A 22,604-nucleotide genomic window follows, 5' to 3' on the forward strand; every position below is an offset into this window, starting at 1 on the left:
TCATTATGTCCTATTATGATAGAATTTACTCAACGTTTAATCACTTAAAACTTACCTCGGAAGTTGCCGAATGATTACGACGGCTATTCGATCACTTTTTCCTTCCGTTTATCGGATTTAGTTCCCCTTTGCTCTTGAGCTCCTCCTAAAACACCAACCAACCGAACATGAAGCAAGAAGACTCCTTTCTTCTTCCTTTGATTTTTCGGTCAAGAAGAACAAGGAGGATGAAGCCTTTTTCTTTTTTTTTCTTTTAAGTACGGCACAATGGGGGAACAACCACACACATTTTTTTTTTTGTTTTCCTACTACTAACACTAATATTTTATTGCCCATGTTCTTTATTTTATTAATCCTAACATAAATTATTAACCCAACATGTTTATGACATGTTTTAGCCATAACATTTTGTCCACCCTCATGCTCATGGCCGGCCACTACTAATTAGGGGGGAAATTGACATGCAAGTCCACCCTTTTGATTTCATGCACTAATTGATCCTTATAGATTAACCTATCACATTTCAAAAGTGTCACACATAAGTCCTATTGACTAAATTCACATGCAATTTACTAAATCGAAGCTTAAAACTTTCACACATTCATATTCACATATTCTAGACAATAAATATCACATTCAAATGCTTCGGTGACTCGGTTTAGCGGTCCCGAAACCACTTTCCGACTAGGGTCACTTTAGGGGTGTCACAGAGATTTTCAGGGGTATTGCTGGAGCTGCCCCTAATGTGGCTAAATATTGGATCGAGGCCATAGAGAGGATCATAAATGACCTCAACTGCACCCCGGAGCAAAAATTAAAAGGTGCAGTATCACTATTGAGGGATGAGACCTACTAGTGGTGGCTTACCATCAAAGAGGGCACTCAAGCTGATCGATTGACTTGGGAGTTTTTCAAGACTACTTTTTAGGCTATGTATGTGGGTGCCAATTATGTGAATGCCCGTAGAAGGGAATTTCTGAATTTAATTCTGGGGGAGAAAACAGTGGTTGAATATGAGGCCGAATTTTTACGACTGAGCCGTTATGCTTGTGGGATGGTGGAAACAGAATATGAGCAGTGTGTTCGATTTGAGGATGGCCTCAAGAATGGTCTAAGGGTTATGATAGCTCCTCAAAGGGAGCAGGATTTTGCAGCACTTGTTGACAAGGCAATATTACAGAGGACGTAACGCGCGCTGAGCGCCAGAACAGAGAAAAATGTAGAGGTAAGAGGGATGATGAGCCCTCAATTTTTTTTAGAGGTTTAAGAATTGACCCAGACCTGATGGGCCAGTTAGAGTTAGGACCCCTGTTGTTGCTGCTACCCCTAGACCGCAGTTTTGTGCTGATTGTGGGAAACGCCATCAGGGCAAATGTTGGAAGAAGATGAGTACATGTCTAAGATGTGAATCATTGGAGCACCGTGTCAAGGATTGTCCACGAAGGCCCGAGCAGGTGCAAGCTACTAGTTTTGGTAGTGTTCAGTAGGGTGGTCAGCAGCCACCGAGAGGCAGAGGTTTAGTTAAGGGTGGAAATGGTATGGGTCGTGGTCGTAGAGCACCGAGCAGAGGTGCTAGTCATAATGAGGTGAGGCAGTTGGCACTGGTTTATGCTTCACGTCATCGAGAGGATGGAGACGCTCCAAATGTTATTACTGGTACATTCTTTATTCATAGTAAACTTTATACTGCATTGGTTGATGTTGGATCTACACATTCGTATATAGCATGCTCGGTGTCTAGGATGTTGAGTATTGTGGTTGAAAACACTATGAGTAAGATTACTATTTTAAGTTTGTTGGGACAGTCCGTTAGGATAGATAAGGTATTTTGAGATGTTCCTTTGAAGATACAAGGAGTTATCTTTCTGGCCAATCTTATGGAGCTGCCTTTCAGAGAATTTGACCTAATATTGGGCATGGATTGGTTAGTTAAACATCGGGTAACCTTGGATTGTGCCACTAAGTGAATTGTTCTGATAACTAAAGCTGATGAGGAGATAGTGGTGATTGAGGAATGACGAAACAATTTGGGTAATGTAATCTCTGTACTTAGGGCCGAGAAGTTGTTTCGCAAGGCTTGTGAGGTGTTCTTGGCCTACGTTAGTGTTTCGGATGTTGGGGACTCTTCGATAAAGGATATCAGGACTGTTAAAGAATTTTCGAACGTCTTTCCTGAAGAGTTACTGGGGTTACCTCCAGAACGTGAAGTGGAATTCGAGATTGAGCTCCTTATAGAATGGCACTGAAAGAGCTTGTGGAGCTTAAGGCCCAAATTCAAGAACTACTGGACCGTGGGTTTATCTGGCTGAGTGTGTCTCTGTGGGGAGCTCTAGTTTTTTTTTTAAAAAGAAGGATGGATCCATGCGTATGTACATCGACTACAGACAACTGAATAAGCTGACTATTAAGAATAAATATCCTTTACCGAAGATTAATGATTTGTTCGACCGACTACAAGGAGCATCAGTTTTTTCTAAAATAGATCTCCGATTGGGGTACCACCAATTGAGAGTTAAAGATATCGATGTGCACAAGACAGCATTTTGGACTCGTTATGGTCATTACGAGTTCCTGGTAATGCCTTTTGGACTGACGAATGCACCAGTGACTTCTATGGATTTGATGAACCGTGTGTTTCAACCTTATTTGGACCAGTTCGTAGTAGTGTTCATTGATGATATTATGGTGTATTCAAAGAATGAGTTTGAGCATGATGAACACCTTCGAGTGGTTTTACAGATCTTGAGAAAAAACCAACTGTATTCCAAGTTCAGCAAGTGTGAATTATGGTTACGTGAGGTAACATTTTTTGGCCATGTAGTATATGTTGAGGGGATTAAGGTTTATCCTCGAAAAATTTGGGTTGTGTTGAATTGGAAGCAGCCTAGGGCGGTGCCAAAAATTCATAGTTTTCTGGGACTAGCTGGGTACTATCAAAGATTTGTAAAAAGGTTTTTATTGATTGCCGCACCTTTAACTAAGCTTCTCTGTAAGGGTGTTCCTTTTAACTGGAGTGCTGAGAAGCATGAGAGCTTTGAGAAGCTTAAGAAAGTTTTGATTGAGGCCCCTATCTTGATTCAGCCGTTGTCTGGGAAATAATTTACTATCTACAATGATGCTTCACATGTTGGCTTGGGGTGTGTGTTAATACAAGATGGCAAGGTGGTAGCATATGCGTCTCACCAGCTTAAGATTCATGAGGTGAATTAAGCAACACATGTCTTGGAGTTGGCCGTAGTGGTTTTCGTATTGAAAATCTGGAGGCATTACTTGTATAGTGAGAAGTGTATCATTTACACAGATCACAAGAGCCTCAAGTATCTCCTCACTTAGAAGGAGTTAAATCTTCAGCAACGTAGGTGGATTAAGCTGCTTAAGGATTATGATTGTTTGATTGAATACCACCCTGGTAAGGTCAATGTGGTGGTCTATGCACTAAGTTGTAGGGCTATGACTAATCTGAGAGCAATGTTGCTCATCTTAGCTTACTTGATGATGGTAGCTTGTTGGCTGAGCTCCAAGTTAAACCAATATGGATGGAATAGATTAAGAGTAAACAATTGGAAGATGAGTCATTGGGTCTTCGGTTTCGGTCGATTGAGGATGGAAAAACAGTGGATTTTGGGCTGAATAGTGAAGGGGTACTCTGTTTCAGAGGTAGAATGTGTGTGCCTAAGGATATTGATTTGAGGCAGACTCTACTGCGAAAGGTGCATAGTAGCCCTTATGCTATGCACCCAGGTGGAAATAAGATGTACAAAGATCTCTGTGAGGTATATTGGTAGCCAGGACTTAAGCGTTAGATTATCGACTTTATGGGGAAGTGTTTGGCTTGTCAACAGGTTAAAGCAGAACATCAGTTGCCTTCTGGTTTGCTTCAGCCGGTTAAGATTCCGATGTGGCAATGGGAAAGAGTAACTATGGATTTTATGAGTGGGTTACCCCTAATGCCTTCTAAGAAAGATTTGGTGTGGGTTATAGTGGATCGGTTGACCAAAATCGCTCATTTCATACTAGTCCGCACATATTACTCATTGCAGAAACTAGCTAAGTTGTATGTATCTGAGATAATGAGACTGCATGGGGTAGCAATTTTCATAATATCCAATAGAGATCCTCGTTTCACTTCTCAGTTCTGGAAGAAGTTACATGAAGCTCTGGGTGCACGATTGGACTTCAGTACCGCACTCCATCCTCAGACAAATGGACAGTTAGAGAGGGTGATTTAGATAGTAGAGGATATGTTAAGGAGTTACGTGATTGACTTCCGAGGAAGTTGGGAGGATTATTTGCCATTGGAAAAATTTGCGTATAACAATAGCTACCAGTCTAGCATACAAATGGCACCTTATGAAGCATTATATGGTCGTAGATGTCGCACTCCTTTGTGTTGGACTGAGTTGGGTAAGCGGCGTGTTCTGGGCCTTGAGCTAGTATCTGATACCGAGGATAAGGTTAGATTAATTCGAGATAGACTGAAGCAGCATCAGATAGACAGAAGTCATATGTGGATCAGAAATTTAAGGAAATTGAGTATTCTGTAGGAGATTTTGTCTTTCTGAAGTTTCACCATGGAAGAAGGTATTGATATTTGGGCGTAAGGGCAAGTTGAGCCCAAGGTTTATTGGGTCTTACCGCATATTGTGACGTGTAGGACTAGTTGCCAATCAGTTGGAATTACCTTCAGAGTTAGAGTGGATTCACGATGTGTTCCACGTCTCCATGCTAAGACGCTACCGCTCTAATCCTACACATGTGGTACCGGTTGAGGAGATTGAAGTTAGGCCAGACCTGACTTTTGAGGAGGAACTAGTCCAAATTTTGGATCGAGAGGTAAATGTCTTGAGGAGGAAATCGATTCCATTGGTAAAAGTACTTTGGCAGAACCACAGTTCTGAAGAGGCTACGTGGGAACCCGAGGAGACGATGCGACAGCAGGACTTTCACCTATTCTGACCAGGTAAATTTCGAGGCCGAAATTTTGTTTAAGGAGGGTAGAATTATAATGCCCCAATTTTTCAAAATCCCGAAGTCTTTATTAAAATTTATTTTGTATGTCTATAATATGGATGTATGTCTACCTTAGTGGTTTAGTGCTCTGGGAGTGTCTAAGAAGGCATGGGTTCAAGCTCTGGCTTGAACAAAATTTTGCTGCTAATTGAATAATCCTTTTCTTATGATAGTAGGCTTCTTAAATTAATGAGAGGGTGGCTTGACATAAGAAGCTAGTTAGTCTAGTGGTAAATAGCGTGATACTGATGTTAAGGGACTGGAGTTCAAGTCCTACTACACACAAAGAGTGTCTCAAACTACCGTGTGGGTGGTTGTAAGGCATTGGAACTCTATTGGTTGGACGATTGTGAGAGTTTTAATTGGTCAAGAAAGGGATTAGAGGAGAAATTTGAGGAGTAGTTGGGGGAATGGATCAAGGAGTGGGGGAGTGATTTGGGGAGGATTTCGTGGGATTTGAAAGGGGAAGAGTTGTGGCCGAATAGGTAATTTGACGATAGGAATTCGACTTTGGAGTTTTTTGAGAGCCCACTTGCTTTGCATTTCAGGTTTTGGCATTTCTTTTGGTCTTTTCGTCTTCGTTTTTAAAGTCAGGCATTACGGGTTTTTGTCGCGAGTACTCTTTTGGTATTCGGTGAGTTAGATTCTACTCTTTTCCCAAGGCTCTAGTCCACCGATTTTTGTCCTTCACTCCCTTTTTTTTCCCTAATTGGTATTCTCCTCCCTGGCCGAATAACATTTTCTTTTTCCCCCTCACAAATCATTTTCGATTGTTAGTTTTACTTCTGGACTTGTTGTTCTCTCCTTCTCTCAACTCTTCTATTATTCTTGTCTTGGCTGAATCTTGTCAGGAACTAATCATCTCCTTCTCCTCCTTTCTTTCTGTTCTTTGTCCATTTCTTGCTGAAGGGTTGCTGAAAACCCTTTGGTCTATTGGTAAGTGTTTCAGTTTGTTCTCCTTAGTGGAATCTTATTAAGTTCTCCTCTCAAGGTTCAGCTTATGTATCTTTTAGGCCAACTGATTGTGTCTTTTCTTTCCTACTGTGGGGAAATATCTCTTTAACACTTCACTTTGTACGTTTGATGATAGGGACGCGGGTTCATAGTAGGGTGTTAGGCTAACTATCTTACCCCTACGAGTAACATCTCCTTTATTGGTAAGTACCTTAAATCCTAAATGCTTTTATGTGGGATTGTAGATTCTTATGATGTACTTAACTATCTCGTGTGAAGGTGAAGCGTTGGAAGGAATATTGGTTTGAGAACAAGTGGGGTAAAACAAATGTTAGTTGGTAAGTAGCTACATTTTGGTTAAGAGTTCCAATATTATGATTTTTGGATTAACGATGGTTTTAGATTAATAAAGGGTTGTGTTTAACCGTAGGCTCTCTACTTCGGAAGCATCTCAGCTACAACTCCATAGCAAGTGTGTGAACACTGTCATTAGTTACAAAGGCTAAAAAGTCGAAAAGCCAAAAGGCTGAAAAGCCAAAAAGTGGGTTGTCGACACCTCCTGGGCATGTTGGCGCCCGTGTGACAGACAGTGTCACAAAATGAGGCCGTGAGGTCGACGGAATAGCCATAAGCATTTTTCATGGGCCCAAGTGGTATTGGGTCATTTTGGGCCGAATTGGGCCAAGTGGGCCCAAAGGTCCCGTGTGCCCCACGTGGAGAAATTTCACAAAATGTGGTAAATTATGGGCCAGGTTTAATGAACTGCACGACTGAGGCCATTTTTAGGCTATGTGGGCCATATAAGAGTATGGGCCAACATGGGCCTGCAATATGGGATGAAGGCCCATTAACACTGTTTGACTCTTAAGGTTGCATGGGTCGCCTAAGACGACTGTGGACCTACTATTGGTCGGTAAGTATACTTCGACCCCATACTCATTAAATGATTGTTATACCCCTGTGAGGTAAATTGACTAAAATACCCCTATATTATGTATGACTGTTTTTGAGCATGACATTTCTGCATACACGTATGATATTATGTTGCATTACATGGGGTGGGATATATGTTTTGGAGGAAGTGTACTGAAAGGCTATAAGCCTATTATTGGCAGCTCTGCTGCAAATACTGTATTATAGCGAGTACGGTACGTTCTAGTGTGTAGGGTTGGGTGAGCTGATTTTGTCCCCACATGGTGTGTAGGGCTAGTACGAAGTTGGTGTGTAGCAGATGGATTGGGTAGGATTCTTTGTCTGCTTTTATCACTGAAATGGGCTAAGGCCCAGACTGCTACTGTTACTGAAAAGAGGGTTAACTCTCCTAACTGAAACTAAAAGGGGCTTAGGCCCAGTTTGCACTACTCTGATTGTTTGTTATTTTGGGTTTTTGCACACTGAGTTTTCGTAAACTCACCCATCTATCATCAGTGCAGGAAATCCTCAAGCTTAGATAGATCAAGGCGATAGAGGACTCAGAGGTGGCCAGTCGACCTAGTTATTTCTTTTAATATAATTAAGATTTTATATTGGGTTTTTATTATGTAATAAAGCCGCTTTAATTTTTACTTAATTTGGGGAGATTTAATTATCCTATTTTTATATTACATCTGTTAGTAATAGGACACTGATTTTAGTGAATATATATAAACAACTGTTTTTCTGAAAACATCATGCTCATGCAACACATTTTAAAAGCTTCTGTAACAAAAACGGTTTTAAAGTTGGTAATAAACTGGTTTAAATAATATTTTTTCCTAAACAACTTGAGTTTTACAATAAAGTAGGTCTCCTAACCTTTTTTTTTTACAAATCTAAAGAAGCATTTATCAAAGAATGAATTTTTCATCAATTAATGGTTGGAAAAAACACTCCAATGTGACATCACAGATTCAGCCATAACGTCTAGGTCGGGTTTGTGGTGTTACATCTATAATTAATCAAAACAAATAATTTACTTGCTCATCTTTATACATAATTCACCAAAACACTCTATACAATAATCAGGTATTGAAACCTCACCGAATAGGTTGTTACAACTCCACCCGATGTAGTTTTAGATGATGGTTTGTGTGGGTTGATTGTTAGCTAAGATTAAGCTAAGAAAAAGTTGATTTGTGATATATCCGCTAGTGTCATACTTTGTAATGTTTTATACGCCATGAGTAGCAGACTTTTTGAGTAATATGGTATGTCTTTAATGATTTTGGTTGAAGTGTTCGCCTTTTGTCTAAGTGTTAAGTTTCTGGTTTTGTGTTTTGGTGTGGTCATTGTGGGCACCCACCAATCAGTGTCTTCTTGGTAAGATGTATGATAGATCCTTCTATTATTATACGCTAGTAGTGGATTGTGGGATTATGGACCTGATTATTTTCTATTTGAGTATGTGTGTTTATTGTATAGTTTTAGTCAAGTCATTGTTATAAATCCAATTAGGAATTAACCAAAGTTTAATGATTATTTCATGGTGTGAGATACCTAGAATGATTATGTTGGCCACCATAGGGTATGCGTTGGCTTTGTATGTTAGTCACGTGTAAGTTGTGTGAGAGTTGTGTGAGCTATATATGTTAGTGAAACTTTTGTAGGGGGTTATTCTTCTTCTTTTTTTCATTTGCTCTATTACACTCTAGTATCCTGTATAAGAAAGAGTTCTTCGTTGGAGAGGAATTAGCAAGTGATCGATTAGTAAGAAAGGGTTGTGCGTGTAACAATAGAGATAGTAAAACAAAACTTGTTGGAATCATTTGTGAGTATCTAATTTATTTTTCTTTTCCTTGAGTTTCCTTCTATCTCGTGTATATCACTAATTGTGGCTGTTATAGATTAGAGTTCTGACAAACCAATTAGAATGGAACTTTGTAAATCTATTTTATGTAATCATTTGTTTGTGCATGTTTGTGGCATGAAATGTGTACGACCTTCTTGGGGTATTAAACTCAAAATTCAGATATGAAGAGCCATTGATAGGGCATGTTAGTTGCTAACTAGATAAATGTCTATGTTGGGCCAATGGTAAGACATGTTAGTTGTTAACCAGGTTGGGAACCACTAGTATGGTATGTAAGTTAGTAACCAATTAGAATAAGTGCTAGGTTTGGTAGGGAATGCTCATTGCTAACTAGCCTAGCGATATAGGTGCTACGTACGATAAGACATGATAGTTGTTAACCACGGTAAAGAGCCCTGAACTCATGGGAACACGCATGTGTTCGAAATGATAAGAAATGTGATATTTGTTCTGATATGTGATTAGGGTATACGAGGTTTAACCAAATGAAGGATTTGAAAAGAGTAAGTTAATATGATATATGTTATGTATGGAAAAGAGTTAGTTAATATGACTTTATATAACAACTTTGTATGTGTTATATATTATCTATAATTGTGGATAGAAAAGAAAAATTAAATGTTAAGTTGTAAATTTTGATCCCTATTTGTTGTGCTAGAAGCAAAGTGTATTTGTTAAGTATTGGTAAATGGCATATTGAATCCGTCCTAGTGAAGGTGTGTATGATTTAGCCTGATGAGATGTCTAAAATGCAAAGGTATGTGTTAGAAAAGATTGTGTTTGGTGAGGAAGTGTCAGCTCAATTAAGGTTAAAGTTCTCTTTGGTGTAAAAATAAAAGTATACGCCTGATGTTAGAGTCGGCCTGAAAATGTTATCCACCAAGGTTAAGTATTCGCCAATGAAATGGGAGTGTTTGCCGGAAGATCTCAGTGGGTACAGTTGGTGTGTTAGTCTATTTGCATGACTTTACAGTTGTATTATTCTTATTTTTGTATTTCATCTAAAGGGTTGAGTTTTTTCTTTTTTGGAGCTCATTAAGTTCTTATGAACTTACCCCTCTTTTCTCTTCCCTTTTCCAGGTGGTACTCTATTGTTTGGCATTGAAGAGACTTAGCTAGAAATAGCAATCTCTGCAGTGAGCTACATATGTGTTTGTTTTGTAACATGCACATGTTGTTTTGGGGGTGGTGTATAACTCTGTTTTGTTTATGAATCTATAATAAAATACTTTTTTTATTTAATTACAGTTTTAAAAGAATGTTAACCCTTGAGGGACTAATTAAAGTTTTATGAATTATGGTTTGTGGATTGATTTTTAAGGTATATGCCAAATTGCTTTCTATGTTATGATTTTTTCCAACTTTGTATCTTTAAAAGAAAGACTCAACTGTAAGTTTTAAACTCAACTGCATATACATTATGGAGTATATCAGGTTGGTTGTGTTTCTAAATCTTTTTTGAGTTAATGCCAAATGTAATAATTGTAGTTTCAATCTATGTATAAGTTTGTTTTTCGAGTAACACCTCAGTCGGCTATAATAGATTGGGGTGTTACAAGTTGGTATTAGAGCTTAGGTTGAGCGAATTCTTGAAAAACTGAAGGCTGAGTCATGCCCCAATATGCATGTGACTGCCTCCAAACATACCAATGTCCAAAGTAGAAATCCAACATAAAATATGTTAAATAGGTAGTATTTACAAGTATACGGGTTAGGTTGTAAGATAGTTACAATGAAGTAGGTGAGTATTCTGAGGATCACACCCAAGAGAGGTGAGCACTAAATTTGTAACACCCAAACCTGTATCCGTCACAAAAATAGGATTACGAGGTATTACTGACCAAAACATAACATATTGTTTTTCTAATCAATAATACGATGGAGCAAACAAAGTATTACTGATTTACTCAACATTTTCAAACATTAAAGTGTTTCTTATCATTTTTCCAGGATATTCATTATTACACACTGCCAATTTACATTAGAATTCCTAAATGTATTAAAAGAAACCTACGATAAACTAATTATAATTATAAATAGGGTATTCCTGTAACACCCATAACCTAAATCCATCACCAGAATAAGGTTACAGAGCATTACTGAAATCGTTTTAACTTAAAACATTTAATTCCAACCATTATATAAAACATGCCATATTCCATTCAAACACGGGCATATTGTCCCTTATTAATTTGGGCCCTTGAGGCCCTAAAATCACATTAGAAACAATTTGAGACTAAATCAGAAACCGTTTGAAATTCATAGAAAAAGATAGAAATTTTTCACTAGAAATTTTTCACACTAGGGGGTCACACGACTGTGTGGCCAAGCCGTCGACTCACACGACTGAGACATATGACACATGCCTGTTGTAACACCCCTAACCCATATTCGTCGCCGAAATGGGGTTACGAGGCATTACCGATCATAATACAACTCAGAACAGACTTTCATTCCAATTTTATCATATAGTAAAATTTAAATAAAACTAACATACTTCGGTTCTATAATTCATATAATTTTCCAAATTTCTATTCAATCAATACAACCAAGTAATCATGGAAATCGAATGCTTAACTCATAAACAAGTATATTTCATTTCATATGCCAGTCATATATGCATACTTAACATTTAAGGCATTCGAATGATTTAAAAATAGAATAACTTATCAACTTACAAATTATATGCACATACTTTAAAACATGTAAACATACATTATTTCATTTCATATAAATAACATATACCATTATGTCTATTTCATCTATCAAATATTACCATACCTTTATAAAATTTGTTTACCTAACTACAACAATTGCATAACATCAATACATATATATACTATTTTACTTAGCATATACCGAATATATATAATAAACTTAACCAATTAAACTACTCAAATAAACTGACCAAAACATTCAAGTAAAATGCCATTTGAAACCAACACAAAAACCACATCCATTAATCAAATTTTCATAACCTAACTTACTCCACAAATATTCAATACCACAATTATAACATTAACATAACTGTAAACACATAATGACCTAATTTAAACACATTTGCCGAACCACAAATATAGCATATTTTCAACTTAATACAAAACCTAACATTTTGGTCTTTTAATACCGTACATCAAACAAATCATTTATATAACATACTCATTATTTGTTTCCATCAATTGTACATAATTAACCAACCATTCAAACACAATATGCGAACATACATTGCCATTACAAACCGAATCAACTTAACTAATACACATTCGAATATATATATATATATATATATATATATATATATATATATAAATCATTATCATTTTACTCCATTACTAAATTAAATCATTAAACCATTCATAAAGATAAAACATACCATATAATATGCATACCAAAATAAACTCCAAATGTTTGGATATAACCGAATATTCTTTAATACCAAATCACATAATAACACCTTAACAAAACAGATCAACCAAATTCACATATACTTTTATCTATGCATAAACCATAGCCGAATCAACCACATATACATCCAAAATCACCAACCATTTCCAAATCATATAACACATATAAACTTGACTAAAGTTTCATATACTCAAATAACATATTAGCCATTTTCGCATGGCTTAATACATACATACTTCAAACTTAACCAAATATAATCTATCCTATACATGCCATAGGTTCAAGTTCAAACTTATAAAATACCAAAAGTAGTCGATAGTGTGATGGACTTTGCTGATGATCCCTGAGCTTGTAACTAATCTCCAAAATCTATAAAATAGAGGCAAACATAAACACACAGAGTAAGCTATCATAGCTTAGTAAGTCATAAGCAAATAAACAACTCAATGACATATTCAACTCATTTGAACCAAACCAAATTATACTATCATAATCACATTTAATCTTAAGTTTACAATTTCATTCATAACAAATACTTTCACATATAAACTTTATCATGGCTGAATGTACATATATATATTAACAAAGTATCATTCAATTTCAAAGCCAAAGTATCATTATTTAACCAAGTACATTTACACTCATAGACATATACTCATGAATCAAAATATAACATCACATACACATTCATAACATATGGCCGAATATACTACACAAATGCACTTATGTTCACATTAGTAACTTGTATATTTTGCATCACATATCAAATAGCCATGTGACAGCCCTAAAGTGACCCTAGTCGGAAAGCGGTTTCGGGACCGCTAAACCGAGTCACCAAATTATTTGAATATGATATCTATTGTCTAAAATATGTGATTATGAATGTGTGAAAGTTTTAAGCTTCGATTTAGTAAATTGCATGTGAAATTAGTCGATAGGACTTATGTGTGACACTTTTGAAATGTAATAGGTAAATCTATAAAGATCTATTAGTGCATGTAATCAAAGGGGTGGACTTGCATGTCAATTTCCCCCTTTTTATTTGCTAGTGGCCGGCCATGACAAAGGGTGATGGGCAAAACATGTCATAAAACATGTTGTGACAATGGTGTATGTTAGGAAAAATAAAATAAGGAGTATGGGTAATAAAGAAATGGAAAAAAAAAAGAAGAATGGTGTGAGTGTCCCCCTCCCCCCTTGCCGTGAGTTGAGGGAAAGAAGAAAAAAAAAAGTGTCCATCATTTTTCACTTCTTTTGGCTGAAAATTCTAAGGAAGAAAGAAAACAAGTTGTGTTCTTTGGTTCTTCTTGGCCGATTTGAGAGGAGGAAGAAAGGAGTGAAGCAATCGGTCATCTTAGGTCGATATTAAGGTAAGGAAGTTGATACTAGTTCTTGAAATCCTAGTTGATTTTGAGTGAGATATCAAGTTATTGTTGGTAACCCATGTTGAAATTGTGATTTTGGAATAAGTAAGGTTTTCGGCTATGGAGATTAATAAGGGTGATGGTTGTGTTTCATGCTAAATCTAGATGAACAATGGTAGTTTGTTTACATCTTGATGATTATGAGTTCCTTTCTTGGGTCTACCCTAGATCCATGAAGTATATTTTTATTTGGTGTTGTTGGAAGTATCGGCCATGGTATATCCATAAGCATGATTTATGCTTATTGCATGATAGGTAAGATTTGTGTTTTGGATATATGTTTATATTTGGTTATGATCAACTTGTGATTCGGCTCTTGCACATATATATATATATGTTTGCACATGATGTATTGGTATGACATATATACTATCTCAAGGTATATATTTACATATGATGATGTTTTGGTTATGAAGTAAATGATTGATGCGTATTGAGTTACAATATGTAATGCATTAGTTAGTAAAATGTATGCCATTTATGTGTGGTATTAAGTATATAATTGGCCTCAACATAGACATGCATATTCGGCCACATGAGGTGGATTGGTGTGCATGTATTCGGTTAGAGGCAAGCACATTGATGCCTTATCTTGGATTAGATAATAGGCTAAAAGAGAGTGTGGACTATTGTGTTGAGTTAGATTCATGATTTCGTACTTATGTGACTTTAATGTCTAATGAATATATATATGGGCTAAGCACCTTGAGTTCCTCTTTTTGATACTCAAATGATTAAATCAATTTATTTGTCAATTTAAGCTCAAGAGCAAAGGGGAACTAAATCCGATAAAGGGAAGGAAAAAGTGGTTGAATAGCCATCGAAATCGTTCGACAACATCCGAGGTAAGTTTTCGAGCAATGAGACTTAGTTTATGATTTGATTAAGTGTGACAGCCCAAAATTGACCCTAGTCGGAAGGTGGTCTCGGGACCACAAAACCGAGGCATAAAAATAATTAAAAATTTATTTTGATGCCTATAATATGTGTGTGCTCATGTATGACATTTTATGATGATTGATTTAGTGTTATAAGGGTGAATTCCACAAGAAAGGACTTAGTAATGAACTTTGAAAGTATGATAGGGAAATGTGTGATGACTAATTAAAGCATGCATGCAAAATAATGGACTTGCATGTCAAATTCCCCTTTATAGGTGGTGGCGGCCATGACAAGGAGGATGGGCTAAACATGTCATGAAACATGTTTTGTTGGTGCATTAGGGTGAAATAATAAACAAAGGTGTATGGGTGATAAAAAATGAAAAAATGTGTGTGAGTGTGGTAATCCCCCATTGCCGTGAGTTGTAGAGAAGGAAAGAAAAAATTTTGTTCATCCTTTCTTTGAGCCAAAACTAAGGAAGAAGGAGGATTTTTGCTTCATGCTTGGTTTGGAAGAGATCTAGAAGGAGATTTGGCTAAGTTTGCATCAAGATTAAGGTATGTATGAGGTTGTGTTAGGAGTTTCATGCATGTTTTGGTTGCTAACTTGATGTGCATGTTAGCCATGGCTCAAATCTTTGTTAAGCCATGGAAATGGTATTTGGCCAAAGTTGTTATGGTGATAAAGCCATTGCATGCTAAGTGTGAAGCTTGATGATGATGCATGCAATGATGGATTGTCTACTCTTGAGTAAGATTTTGAGCTTTCTTTTGTTTTATCATGATTGAAGTTGAAAAGGAGCATGATTGTCATATTCGCCATGATGCATTCATGAGCATGGTTCATGCTTCTTGCATGTTAGTTAAAATTTGTGTTTTGGATGGCTATGGACACCTTGAAATTGGCCATGCTCATATATGTATATATATGTTTGCACATGATGTTTTGGTTATGAAGGAAGTGATGAATAAGTTTGTTTAAAGAAGAAGATGTTGAAGAATAATTGTGAAATTGTAAGCACATCCGGCCTAGCACACATATGAGTGCTTGATGCTATATTGTAAGTTTTGAGCTACAATATGCAAAGCATTAACTAGTAAAATGCATGCTGTTTTTGTGTGGTATTAAGTGCATAATTGGCCTCAACATGGACAAGTATATTCGGCCTTGGGTAGCCTATTGAAGGCCTTAGCTTTTCCTTGATGCTCGAATAAATTGTATTGAATTGCTTGATGTAGTATAAAATGTGCATGACCATTGTGTATTCAAGCTAAAGGGTGGCCATATGACCATTTAAATTCCTTGTCATATTCGGCCATAAGCTAGCACAATGAGGTTTTGATAAATTGAATTTGTTTGAATTAGCTCAAGAGCTAAGAGGGCCACAATTGGACAAGGGAAGGAAAAGTAATCGAATAGCCGTAAAAGCCGTTCGACAACATCCGAGGTAAGTCCTCAAGAAGTGACCTTACTTGAATTATGTGGAATGAAATATGGATGTATTGATTATTGATTTATGTGTGTATGAGTATTCGAATGATACCGGGCTAAGTCCCGGGCGATTATGTTAGTGATTATAATTGTGTTTGAGCCTTAGTAACGAAAATAAATATGTATGTCCAATGATTATTGATGTATGTGTGCATGAGAAATTGAATGATATCCGGCTAAGCCCGAATACAATTATGCTGGAAATTATAACCGGGTTAAGACCGAAGGCAATTGTGCTAGTGGCTACATCCGGCTAAGACCAAGGCATTCGTGCGAGTCATTCTATCCGGGCTAAGACCAAGGCATTTGTGCAAATCGTGATATCCGGGTTAAGTCCGTGAGGCCTTGGTGCGGGTTACCATAACCGGCTATGTCCCAAGGCGATTGATCGAGTAGCGACATCCGGTTAAACTCGAAGGTATGTGATTTGAAAATTATAAGCTTGCTGGAAAATTTCAGCTAATGCACTTGTGAAATTTCCCAATGACAAGGTAAGTGCGGTGTGTGCTTGCGCTAGGAGTAAGAGCGTGTGAATATCCGCTCCTATGATGGAACGAGTTATCGGCCTTAATGAAGCCGTTATTTGTGTATGAACATAAGAGTTGGGATGGTGAAGTAAGTATGATTATGTGAATGTGCATTAATGAAATGATGTATTTAACTATGTGAATGTATTGCTGTAATTAGAGTTGATTATATTCCTTGAGACTTACTAAGCATAAAAATGCTTACTCCGCCGCTTTGGCTCTCGGTTTTCTAGATTTCGCCGATAGCAATCGGATTCGGGATCGTTGAAGTCAAGTCATCCACACTATCAAGCCCCCATTTTGGTATAAATTCTTGGTTGAACTTGAAATGGCATGTATAGGACTACCCTTGTTGGTTTAAATATGTTATGATGTATATGTGTACGGCCATGCGAAAATGGCTCGTAATAGTGAAGTATCAACTTAAACTATTTGCGGTTTGTATATATATATATGGTGTCATGATGTGACTATGAATTGGAAATGGGAATGTTGGTCACATGATCAGCCATTGGCATGGTTAAAATGATCATATGTGGACCTATGTAAGGCAAGACTAGTTGGTTCATGGAGACTACAAAATAGGTAAGACCTACCTTAAAAACAGATGCTGCCAGCTGCAGTAACGTGAATGTGAAAAATCACCAAAATTTGTAGGAATGGTATTAAATAGTGAATCAGCTTTGTAAATGAACATTGATGAGTCTATTTTCATATGGAAGAAACGAAATGGTCATAGGAGTTACATGTTAAGAGATATTAAAGCTATTGTGAGACAGGGCCAGAACGGTTTCTGGGTTCCCTGTCGCAACTTTAAAAATTTACTATAAATTATCCAGAAATAATTAGGAGACATACCTTATATGTACAGATTCCATTTTGAGTCTAGTTTCATTAGAAACAAATGGCACCAGCATTAAAGCCCTGTACAGAGAGATATTCAAGTTATACCGCGCGAAGGTCAGAGCAGTCGATCCCTGTAACATGGGTGACTTTAACTATTAAACTGTACCAATTGGCCCGACCAAAAATTCTAGAAATAAATCCATGGATGGATATATGAGTCTAAATTCAGGGAAAATTTACGAAACCAGTTTCCGAGTTTTGAAACTCGAGATATGATTTTTAAGGCGACAGTGACGCAGTTTTTCCAGCCTGACTGGAAATGTCCAATGGATGGGCAAAACAAGTGAACTTGGCTTGCTAACCCCTCGTGTCCGACACCGGCGATGGTCTCGGGTTTGGGGTGTTACAATTTTATTGGTATCAGAGCCACGGTTTAGTCGATTCTAGGACTACCGTGAGGTGTTTGGGGTCTAGCTATACATGCCATTAAATGATGAATCGATAGTGTGGTGATTTCTGACAATTTGACTTTGAGTTTGTTTATAGCAATGGATCCCGATCCCAACCGAGCAATAGCTGATGATGTGGAGAGTGTGGCGCTGCTCCCGAAGACAAGGGACAGCACCGGCGGACTCTCAACCTATGGCCAGCAATCCGAATGATGAGGCTAGGCAAGCCTTTTATAGTGTGATGAACGAATGGTTTAATCAATACATTCGAACTAACACGGCCGTCCCACAACCTCCATTCCCGACAAATGCTACCTCTGCACCTACAATACCTCCGAATCGACCAAATAAGGTCAAGTAAGCCCCGATCGATAGGATTCAAAACATGGGGCCACTGAATTTAAAGCTACGGATGATGATGATGCCGAACGAGCTGAATTTTGGTTGGACAACACTATCCGGTGCTCGATGAGCTATCTTGTACACCGATGAATGCTTAAAGTGTACCATCTCCTTGCTACGTGATTCCACCTACTATTGGTGGAGTACTCGACTTCGTGGTACCTAGAGAGCAAGTGACTTGGGAATTCTTTCAAACCAAGTTCAAAAAAAAAAAAAAAAAAATATATCATCGAGATTCATCGACCAAAAGCGAAGGAATTTCTTGATCTTAAGCAAGGTTCTATGTCTGTTACCGACTATGAACGAAAATTTGTGAGGCTTAGCGATACACGCGAGAATGCATTTCGTCCGAAGCTATTATGTGTAAACGCTTGAGGATGGGCTGAATGATGATATAAGGATGTTCGTTGGCATTCTCGAAATACGAGAGATCGTAGTACTTGTTGAGCGAGCTTGTAAAGTCGAAGAGCTTAGAAAGGAGAAACAAAAAGCTGATGTGGGAACCGGAGAATTCGAAGAGGTCCTCGGAAAGTCTCTTCAACAGCAATCAAGAGATTTCGAGATGATGTGAACCGGTCTAGAGGCGCTTTGGGCTTTTCTAGACGAGGACGCGATCGACCCCTGTGACCACACGAGTCACTTCGATCGCCAGATGGTGGAAATGATCGCCGAGAGAGGCGGAGTGTCAACATTGTGGCAAATGGCATTCGGGAGCTGTTGGTTTCGTGATCACTCCTGCTATAAGTGTGGATCGGCCGACCACTTTAGGAAGGATTGCCCGAGGATGCTTGAATGAATGTGAGTCGAGTGGAAACTCGGGTGCTACCATCGCCGAGGTAGGCCACCTAGAAATATGGGCAATGTCGATGGCGGTCGAGAGGATCTAGAGATGCCACCATCGGATCTGAGGCTCGTGCTCTGCGAGGACTTATGCCATCGCCAGCACGCGAGGATGCTGCCTCTCCGGATGTCATTACCGGTGCTTTCACTCTTTTCAATACTAATGTGATTGCTTTGATTGACCTGGTTCTACTCAATCTTATATATGTGAAACCTTAGCATCCAAAGAAGACTTTGCCTATTGAGTCTCTCGAGTTTGTAATTCGGTGTCAAACCCTTGGGTCATTACGTGCTTGTCAACAAAGTGTGCAAGAAAAGTCCCCTAGTGTTCCGAGGTTCTTGTTTCCGGCGGACTTGATGCTTTTGCCGCTCGATGAATTGACGTTATTCTTGGTTTGGATGGGTTGACCATGCACGATGCGGTCGTAAATTGCAAAAGCAAGACTATCGATTTGAGGTACGCGAATAACGAGATAATTCGGGTTAAGTCTACGGACTTAAAGGGTTGCCAATGTAATATCGCAATGTTGGCCCGAAAATATGTAAGAAAAGAGTGTGAAGCGTACCTTGCGTCGTGCTTCGATGACAAGGAATCGAAAAAGAAACCCGAATCTGCGTGCGTGGTTTGTGAATACCGGATGTTTTCCACAAGAATTGCGGGTTTACCACCGTTCGGAAATAGAATTTGGCATCGAATTGGTACCGGTACCACTCCAATTTCGATAGCTCCGTGTCGTATGGCACCAACGGAATTAAAGGAGTTGGAAGCTCGGTTGCAAGAATTGGTGGATAGAGGTTTTGCTCGCCTTGAGTTTTTCGCCTTAGGTGCGCCGGTGTTGTTCGTGAAAAGAAGGATGGAACCATGCGGTGTGCATCGATTATCGTCAGCTTAATAAAGCGACAATAAAGAACAAATATCCGTTGCCACGTATCGATGACTTGTTCGATCAACTAAAGGGAGCCTCAGTGTTCTCGAAAATAGATTTGAGATCGGGCTATTATCAATCGCGAATCCGAGATTCGGACGTACCCAAGACTGCCTTCAGAACGAGATATGGTCACTATGAGTTCCTAGTGATGCCGTTTGGGCTCACTAATGCCCCTGCGGTATTTATGGATTTAATGAATCGGATCTTTAGACCATATTTGGATCGATTCGTAGTCGTGTTCATTGATGACATCTTGGTCTATTCAAGAAATGAGACCGAACATGCTGAACACCGCGGTTAGTCTTTGCAAATTTTACGGGATAAGCAATTATATGCTAAGTTCAGCAAGTGTGAGTTACGGTTAAGAGAGGTTAGCTTCTTGGGTCATGTGGTATCTCAGATCGGTATTCGAGTCGACCAATAAAATTTCAGCCATACTTAATTGGAAGCCTCGAGAAATATTACTGAGGTTCTGAGCTTTTTGGGGCTTGCTTATTATTACCGACGATTTGTAAAGGCTTCTCAACGATAGCCACGCCGATGACGGCTACTCCAAAAGGATGTTAAGTTGAATGGACGGAGAAATGCCAAAAAGTTTCGATCAATGAAAACTTATTTGATGAAGCCCGATTCTAGTGCAACCCGAGTCCCAAGAAAGAGTTTGTCATCTATAGCGACGCCTCTCTACTTGGGTTAGGTTGCGTATTAATGCAAGAAGGTCGAGTTGTGGCCTATCGCCGAGGCAATTAAAGCCACATGAGAAAAATTATCCGACTCATGATCTCGAATTGGCGCCATCGTATTCGCCTTTAAAGATTTGGCGACATTACTTATTTGGTGAAAGGTGCCATGTATACTCGGATCACAAAAGTCTCAAATATTTGATGATCCAAAGAGACTTAAATCTGCGACAAAGACGTTGGCTCAAGTCATTAAAGGATTACGAGCTGGTCATTGACTATCACCCGGAAAGGCGAATGTGGTTGCGGATGCCTTGAGTCGTAAATTATTATTCACTTTACGAGCGATGAACGTGCACTTGTCTGCTCGATCCGATAGTGTGTTAGTAGCTGAATTGAAAGCCAAACCACTATTGATACATCAAATTCGAGAAGCTCAAAAAGTCGACGACGAGTTGGGCGCAAAAGCGGCCGAGTGTGTTCGAACAAGGATTCGAGTTTCAAATCGATGATGACGATTGTTTGAGGTTCAAAAGTCGTCATGTGTTCCAAAGAATTGAACTCATTTCGATAATTCTGAATGAAGCCCATTGTAGCCGAATGGCAATCCACCCGGGAGTACGAAGATGTACAATGATTTGAAACGTCGGTTTTGGTGGCATGGTATGAAGCGAGACATCTCCGACTTTGTTTGAGATGTTTAATATGTCAACAAGTGAAAGCGGAACATCGGTGCCTTGAGATTACTTCACCAATCACGATACCCGAGTGGAAATGGGATCGAGTCACAATGGACTTTGTATCCGGACCGCCATTGTCGACAAGTAAGAAGGATGCGGTTTGGGTCGTGGTAGATCGATTGACTAAGTCACCCACTTTGTCCCCGTCGTGCGGATTTTTCAATTGACAAATTAGCTGAATTGTACGTTTCTCGATTGTGAGATTACACGGGTGCCTATTTCCATCGTGTCGGATAGAGATCCGAGATTTACCTCGCGATTTTGGAAAAAGTTGCAAGAAGCTTTGGGTACCAAGTTGCATTTCAGACCGCCTTTCACCCCAAATTGATGGTCAATCCGAGCGGATAATTCGGATACTTGAGGATATGTTAAGATGTTGCGTCCTCGAGTTTAGTGGTTTATGGGAACGGTATTTGCCGTTGATTGAATTCGCTTACAACAACAACTTTCAATCAAGTATTAAGATGGCACCCTACGAGGCCTTGTACGATCGTAAATGCCGTACACCATTGTTTTGGACCGAGCTCGGTGAAAGCAAGATTTTCGGGTGGATTTGATTAGGGATGCTGAATGAAAGTGAAAGTAATCCGTGAACGTCTCAAGATAGCCTCCGATCGTCGAAGTCGTCGCGGACTGAAGCGTAAGGATATCGAGTATCAAGTGGGTGATAAAGTGTTTCTCAAGGTATCGCCTTGGAAAAGATACTCAAATTCGGTAGTAAGGGCAAGTTGAGCCCGAGGTTCGTTGGGCCATATGAGATATCCGAAGCGAGTCGATCCAAAGGGCATATCGTTTGATTTTGCCCCGAACTCGAAAAGGTTCACGATGTCTTTCACGCTTCGATGCTTCGACGCTATAGATCCGATCCATCGCACGTGATTAGTCCATCGAAATTGAAATTCAAGCTAATATGAGTTATGAGGAAGAACGATTCATATCCTATCACGAGAAGTGAAAGTGTTGTGAAACAAGCGGGTTCCGCTAGTAAAAGTGTTATGGCTCAAGCACGAGATAGAAGAAGCTACTTGGGAGACCGAGAACTCTATGAAAGAGCGATATCCAAACCTATTTACGGTAAGATTTTCGGGACGAAAATTTCTTAAGTGGGGAGAGTTGTGACACCAAAATTGACCCTAGTCGGAAGGTGGTCTCGGGACCACAAAACCGAGGCATAAAAATAATTAAAATTTATTTTGATGCCTATAATATGTGTGCTCATGTATGACATTTTATGATG

General features: G+C 38.7%; 1 protein-coding gene across 1 annotated transcript; it reads left to right on the forward strand.

Moving 5' to 3' along the window:
• Window positions 1–4,571: 4,571 nt before the first annotated feature.
• Window positions 4,572–4,956, forward strand: LOC108462067 (uncharacterized). The gene is made up of 2 exons (XM_017762065.1): window positions 4,572–4,581; window positions 4,655–4,956. The coding sequence occupies exons 1-2, from the start codon at window positions 4,572–4,574 to the stop codon at window positions 4,954–4,956; spliced, it is 312 nt and encodes a 103-aa protein (XP_017617554.1).
• The last annotated feature ends 17,648 nt before the right edge of the window (window positions 4,957–22,604 follow it).

The sequence above is a fragment of the Gossypium arboreum genome, chromosome 10, assembly GCF_025698485.1.
Source record: "Gossypium arboreum isolate Shixiya-1 chromosome 10, ASM2569848v2, whole genome shotgun sequence".
Taxonomy (NCBI): domain Eukaryota; kingdom Viridiplantae; phylum Streptophyta; class Magnoliopsida; order Malvales; family Malvaceae; genus Gossypium; species Gossypium arboreum.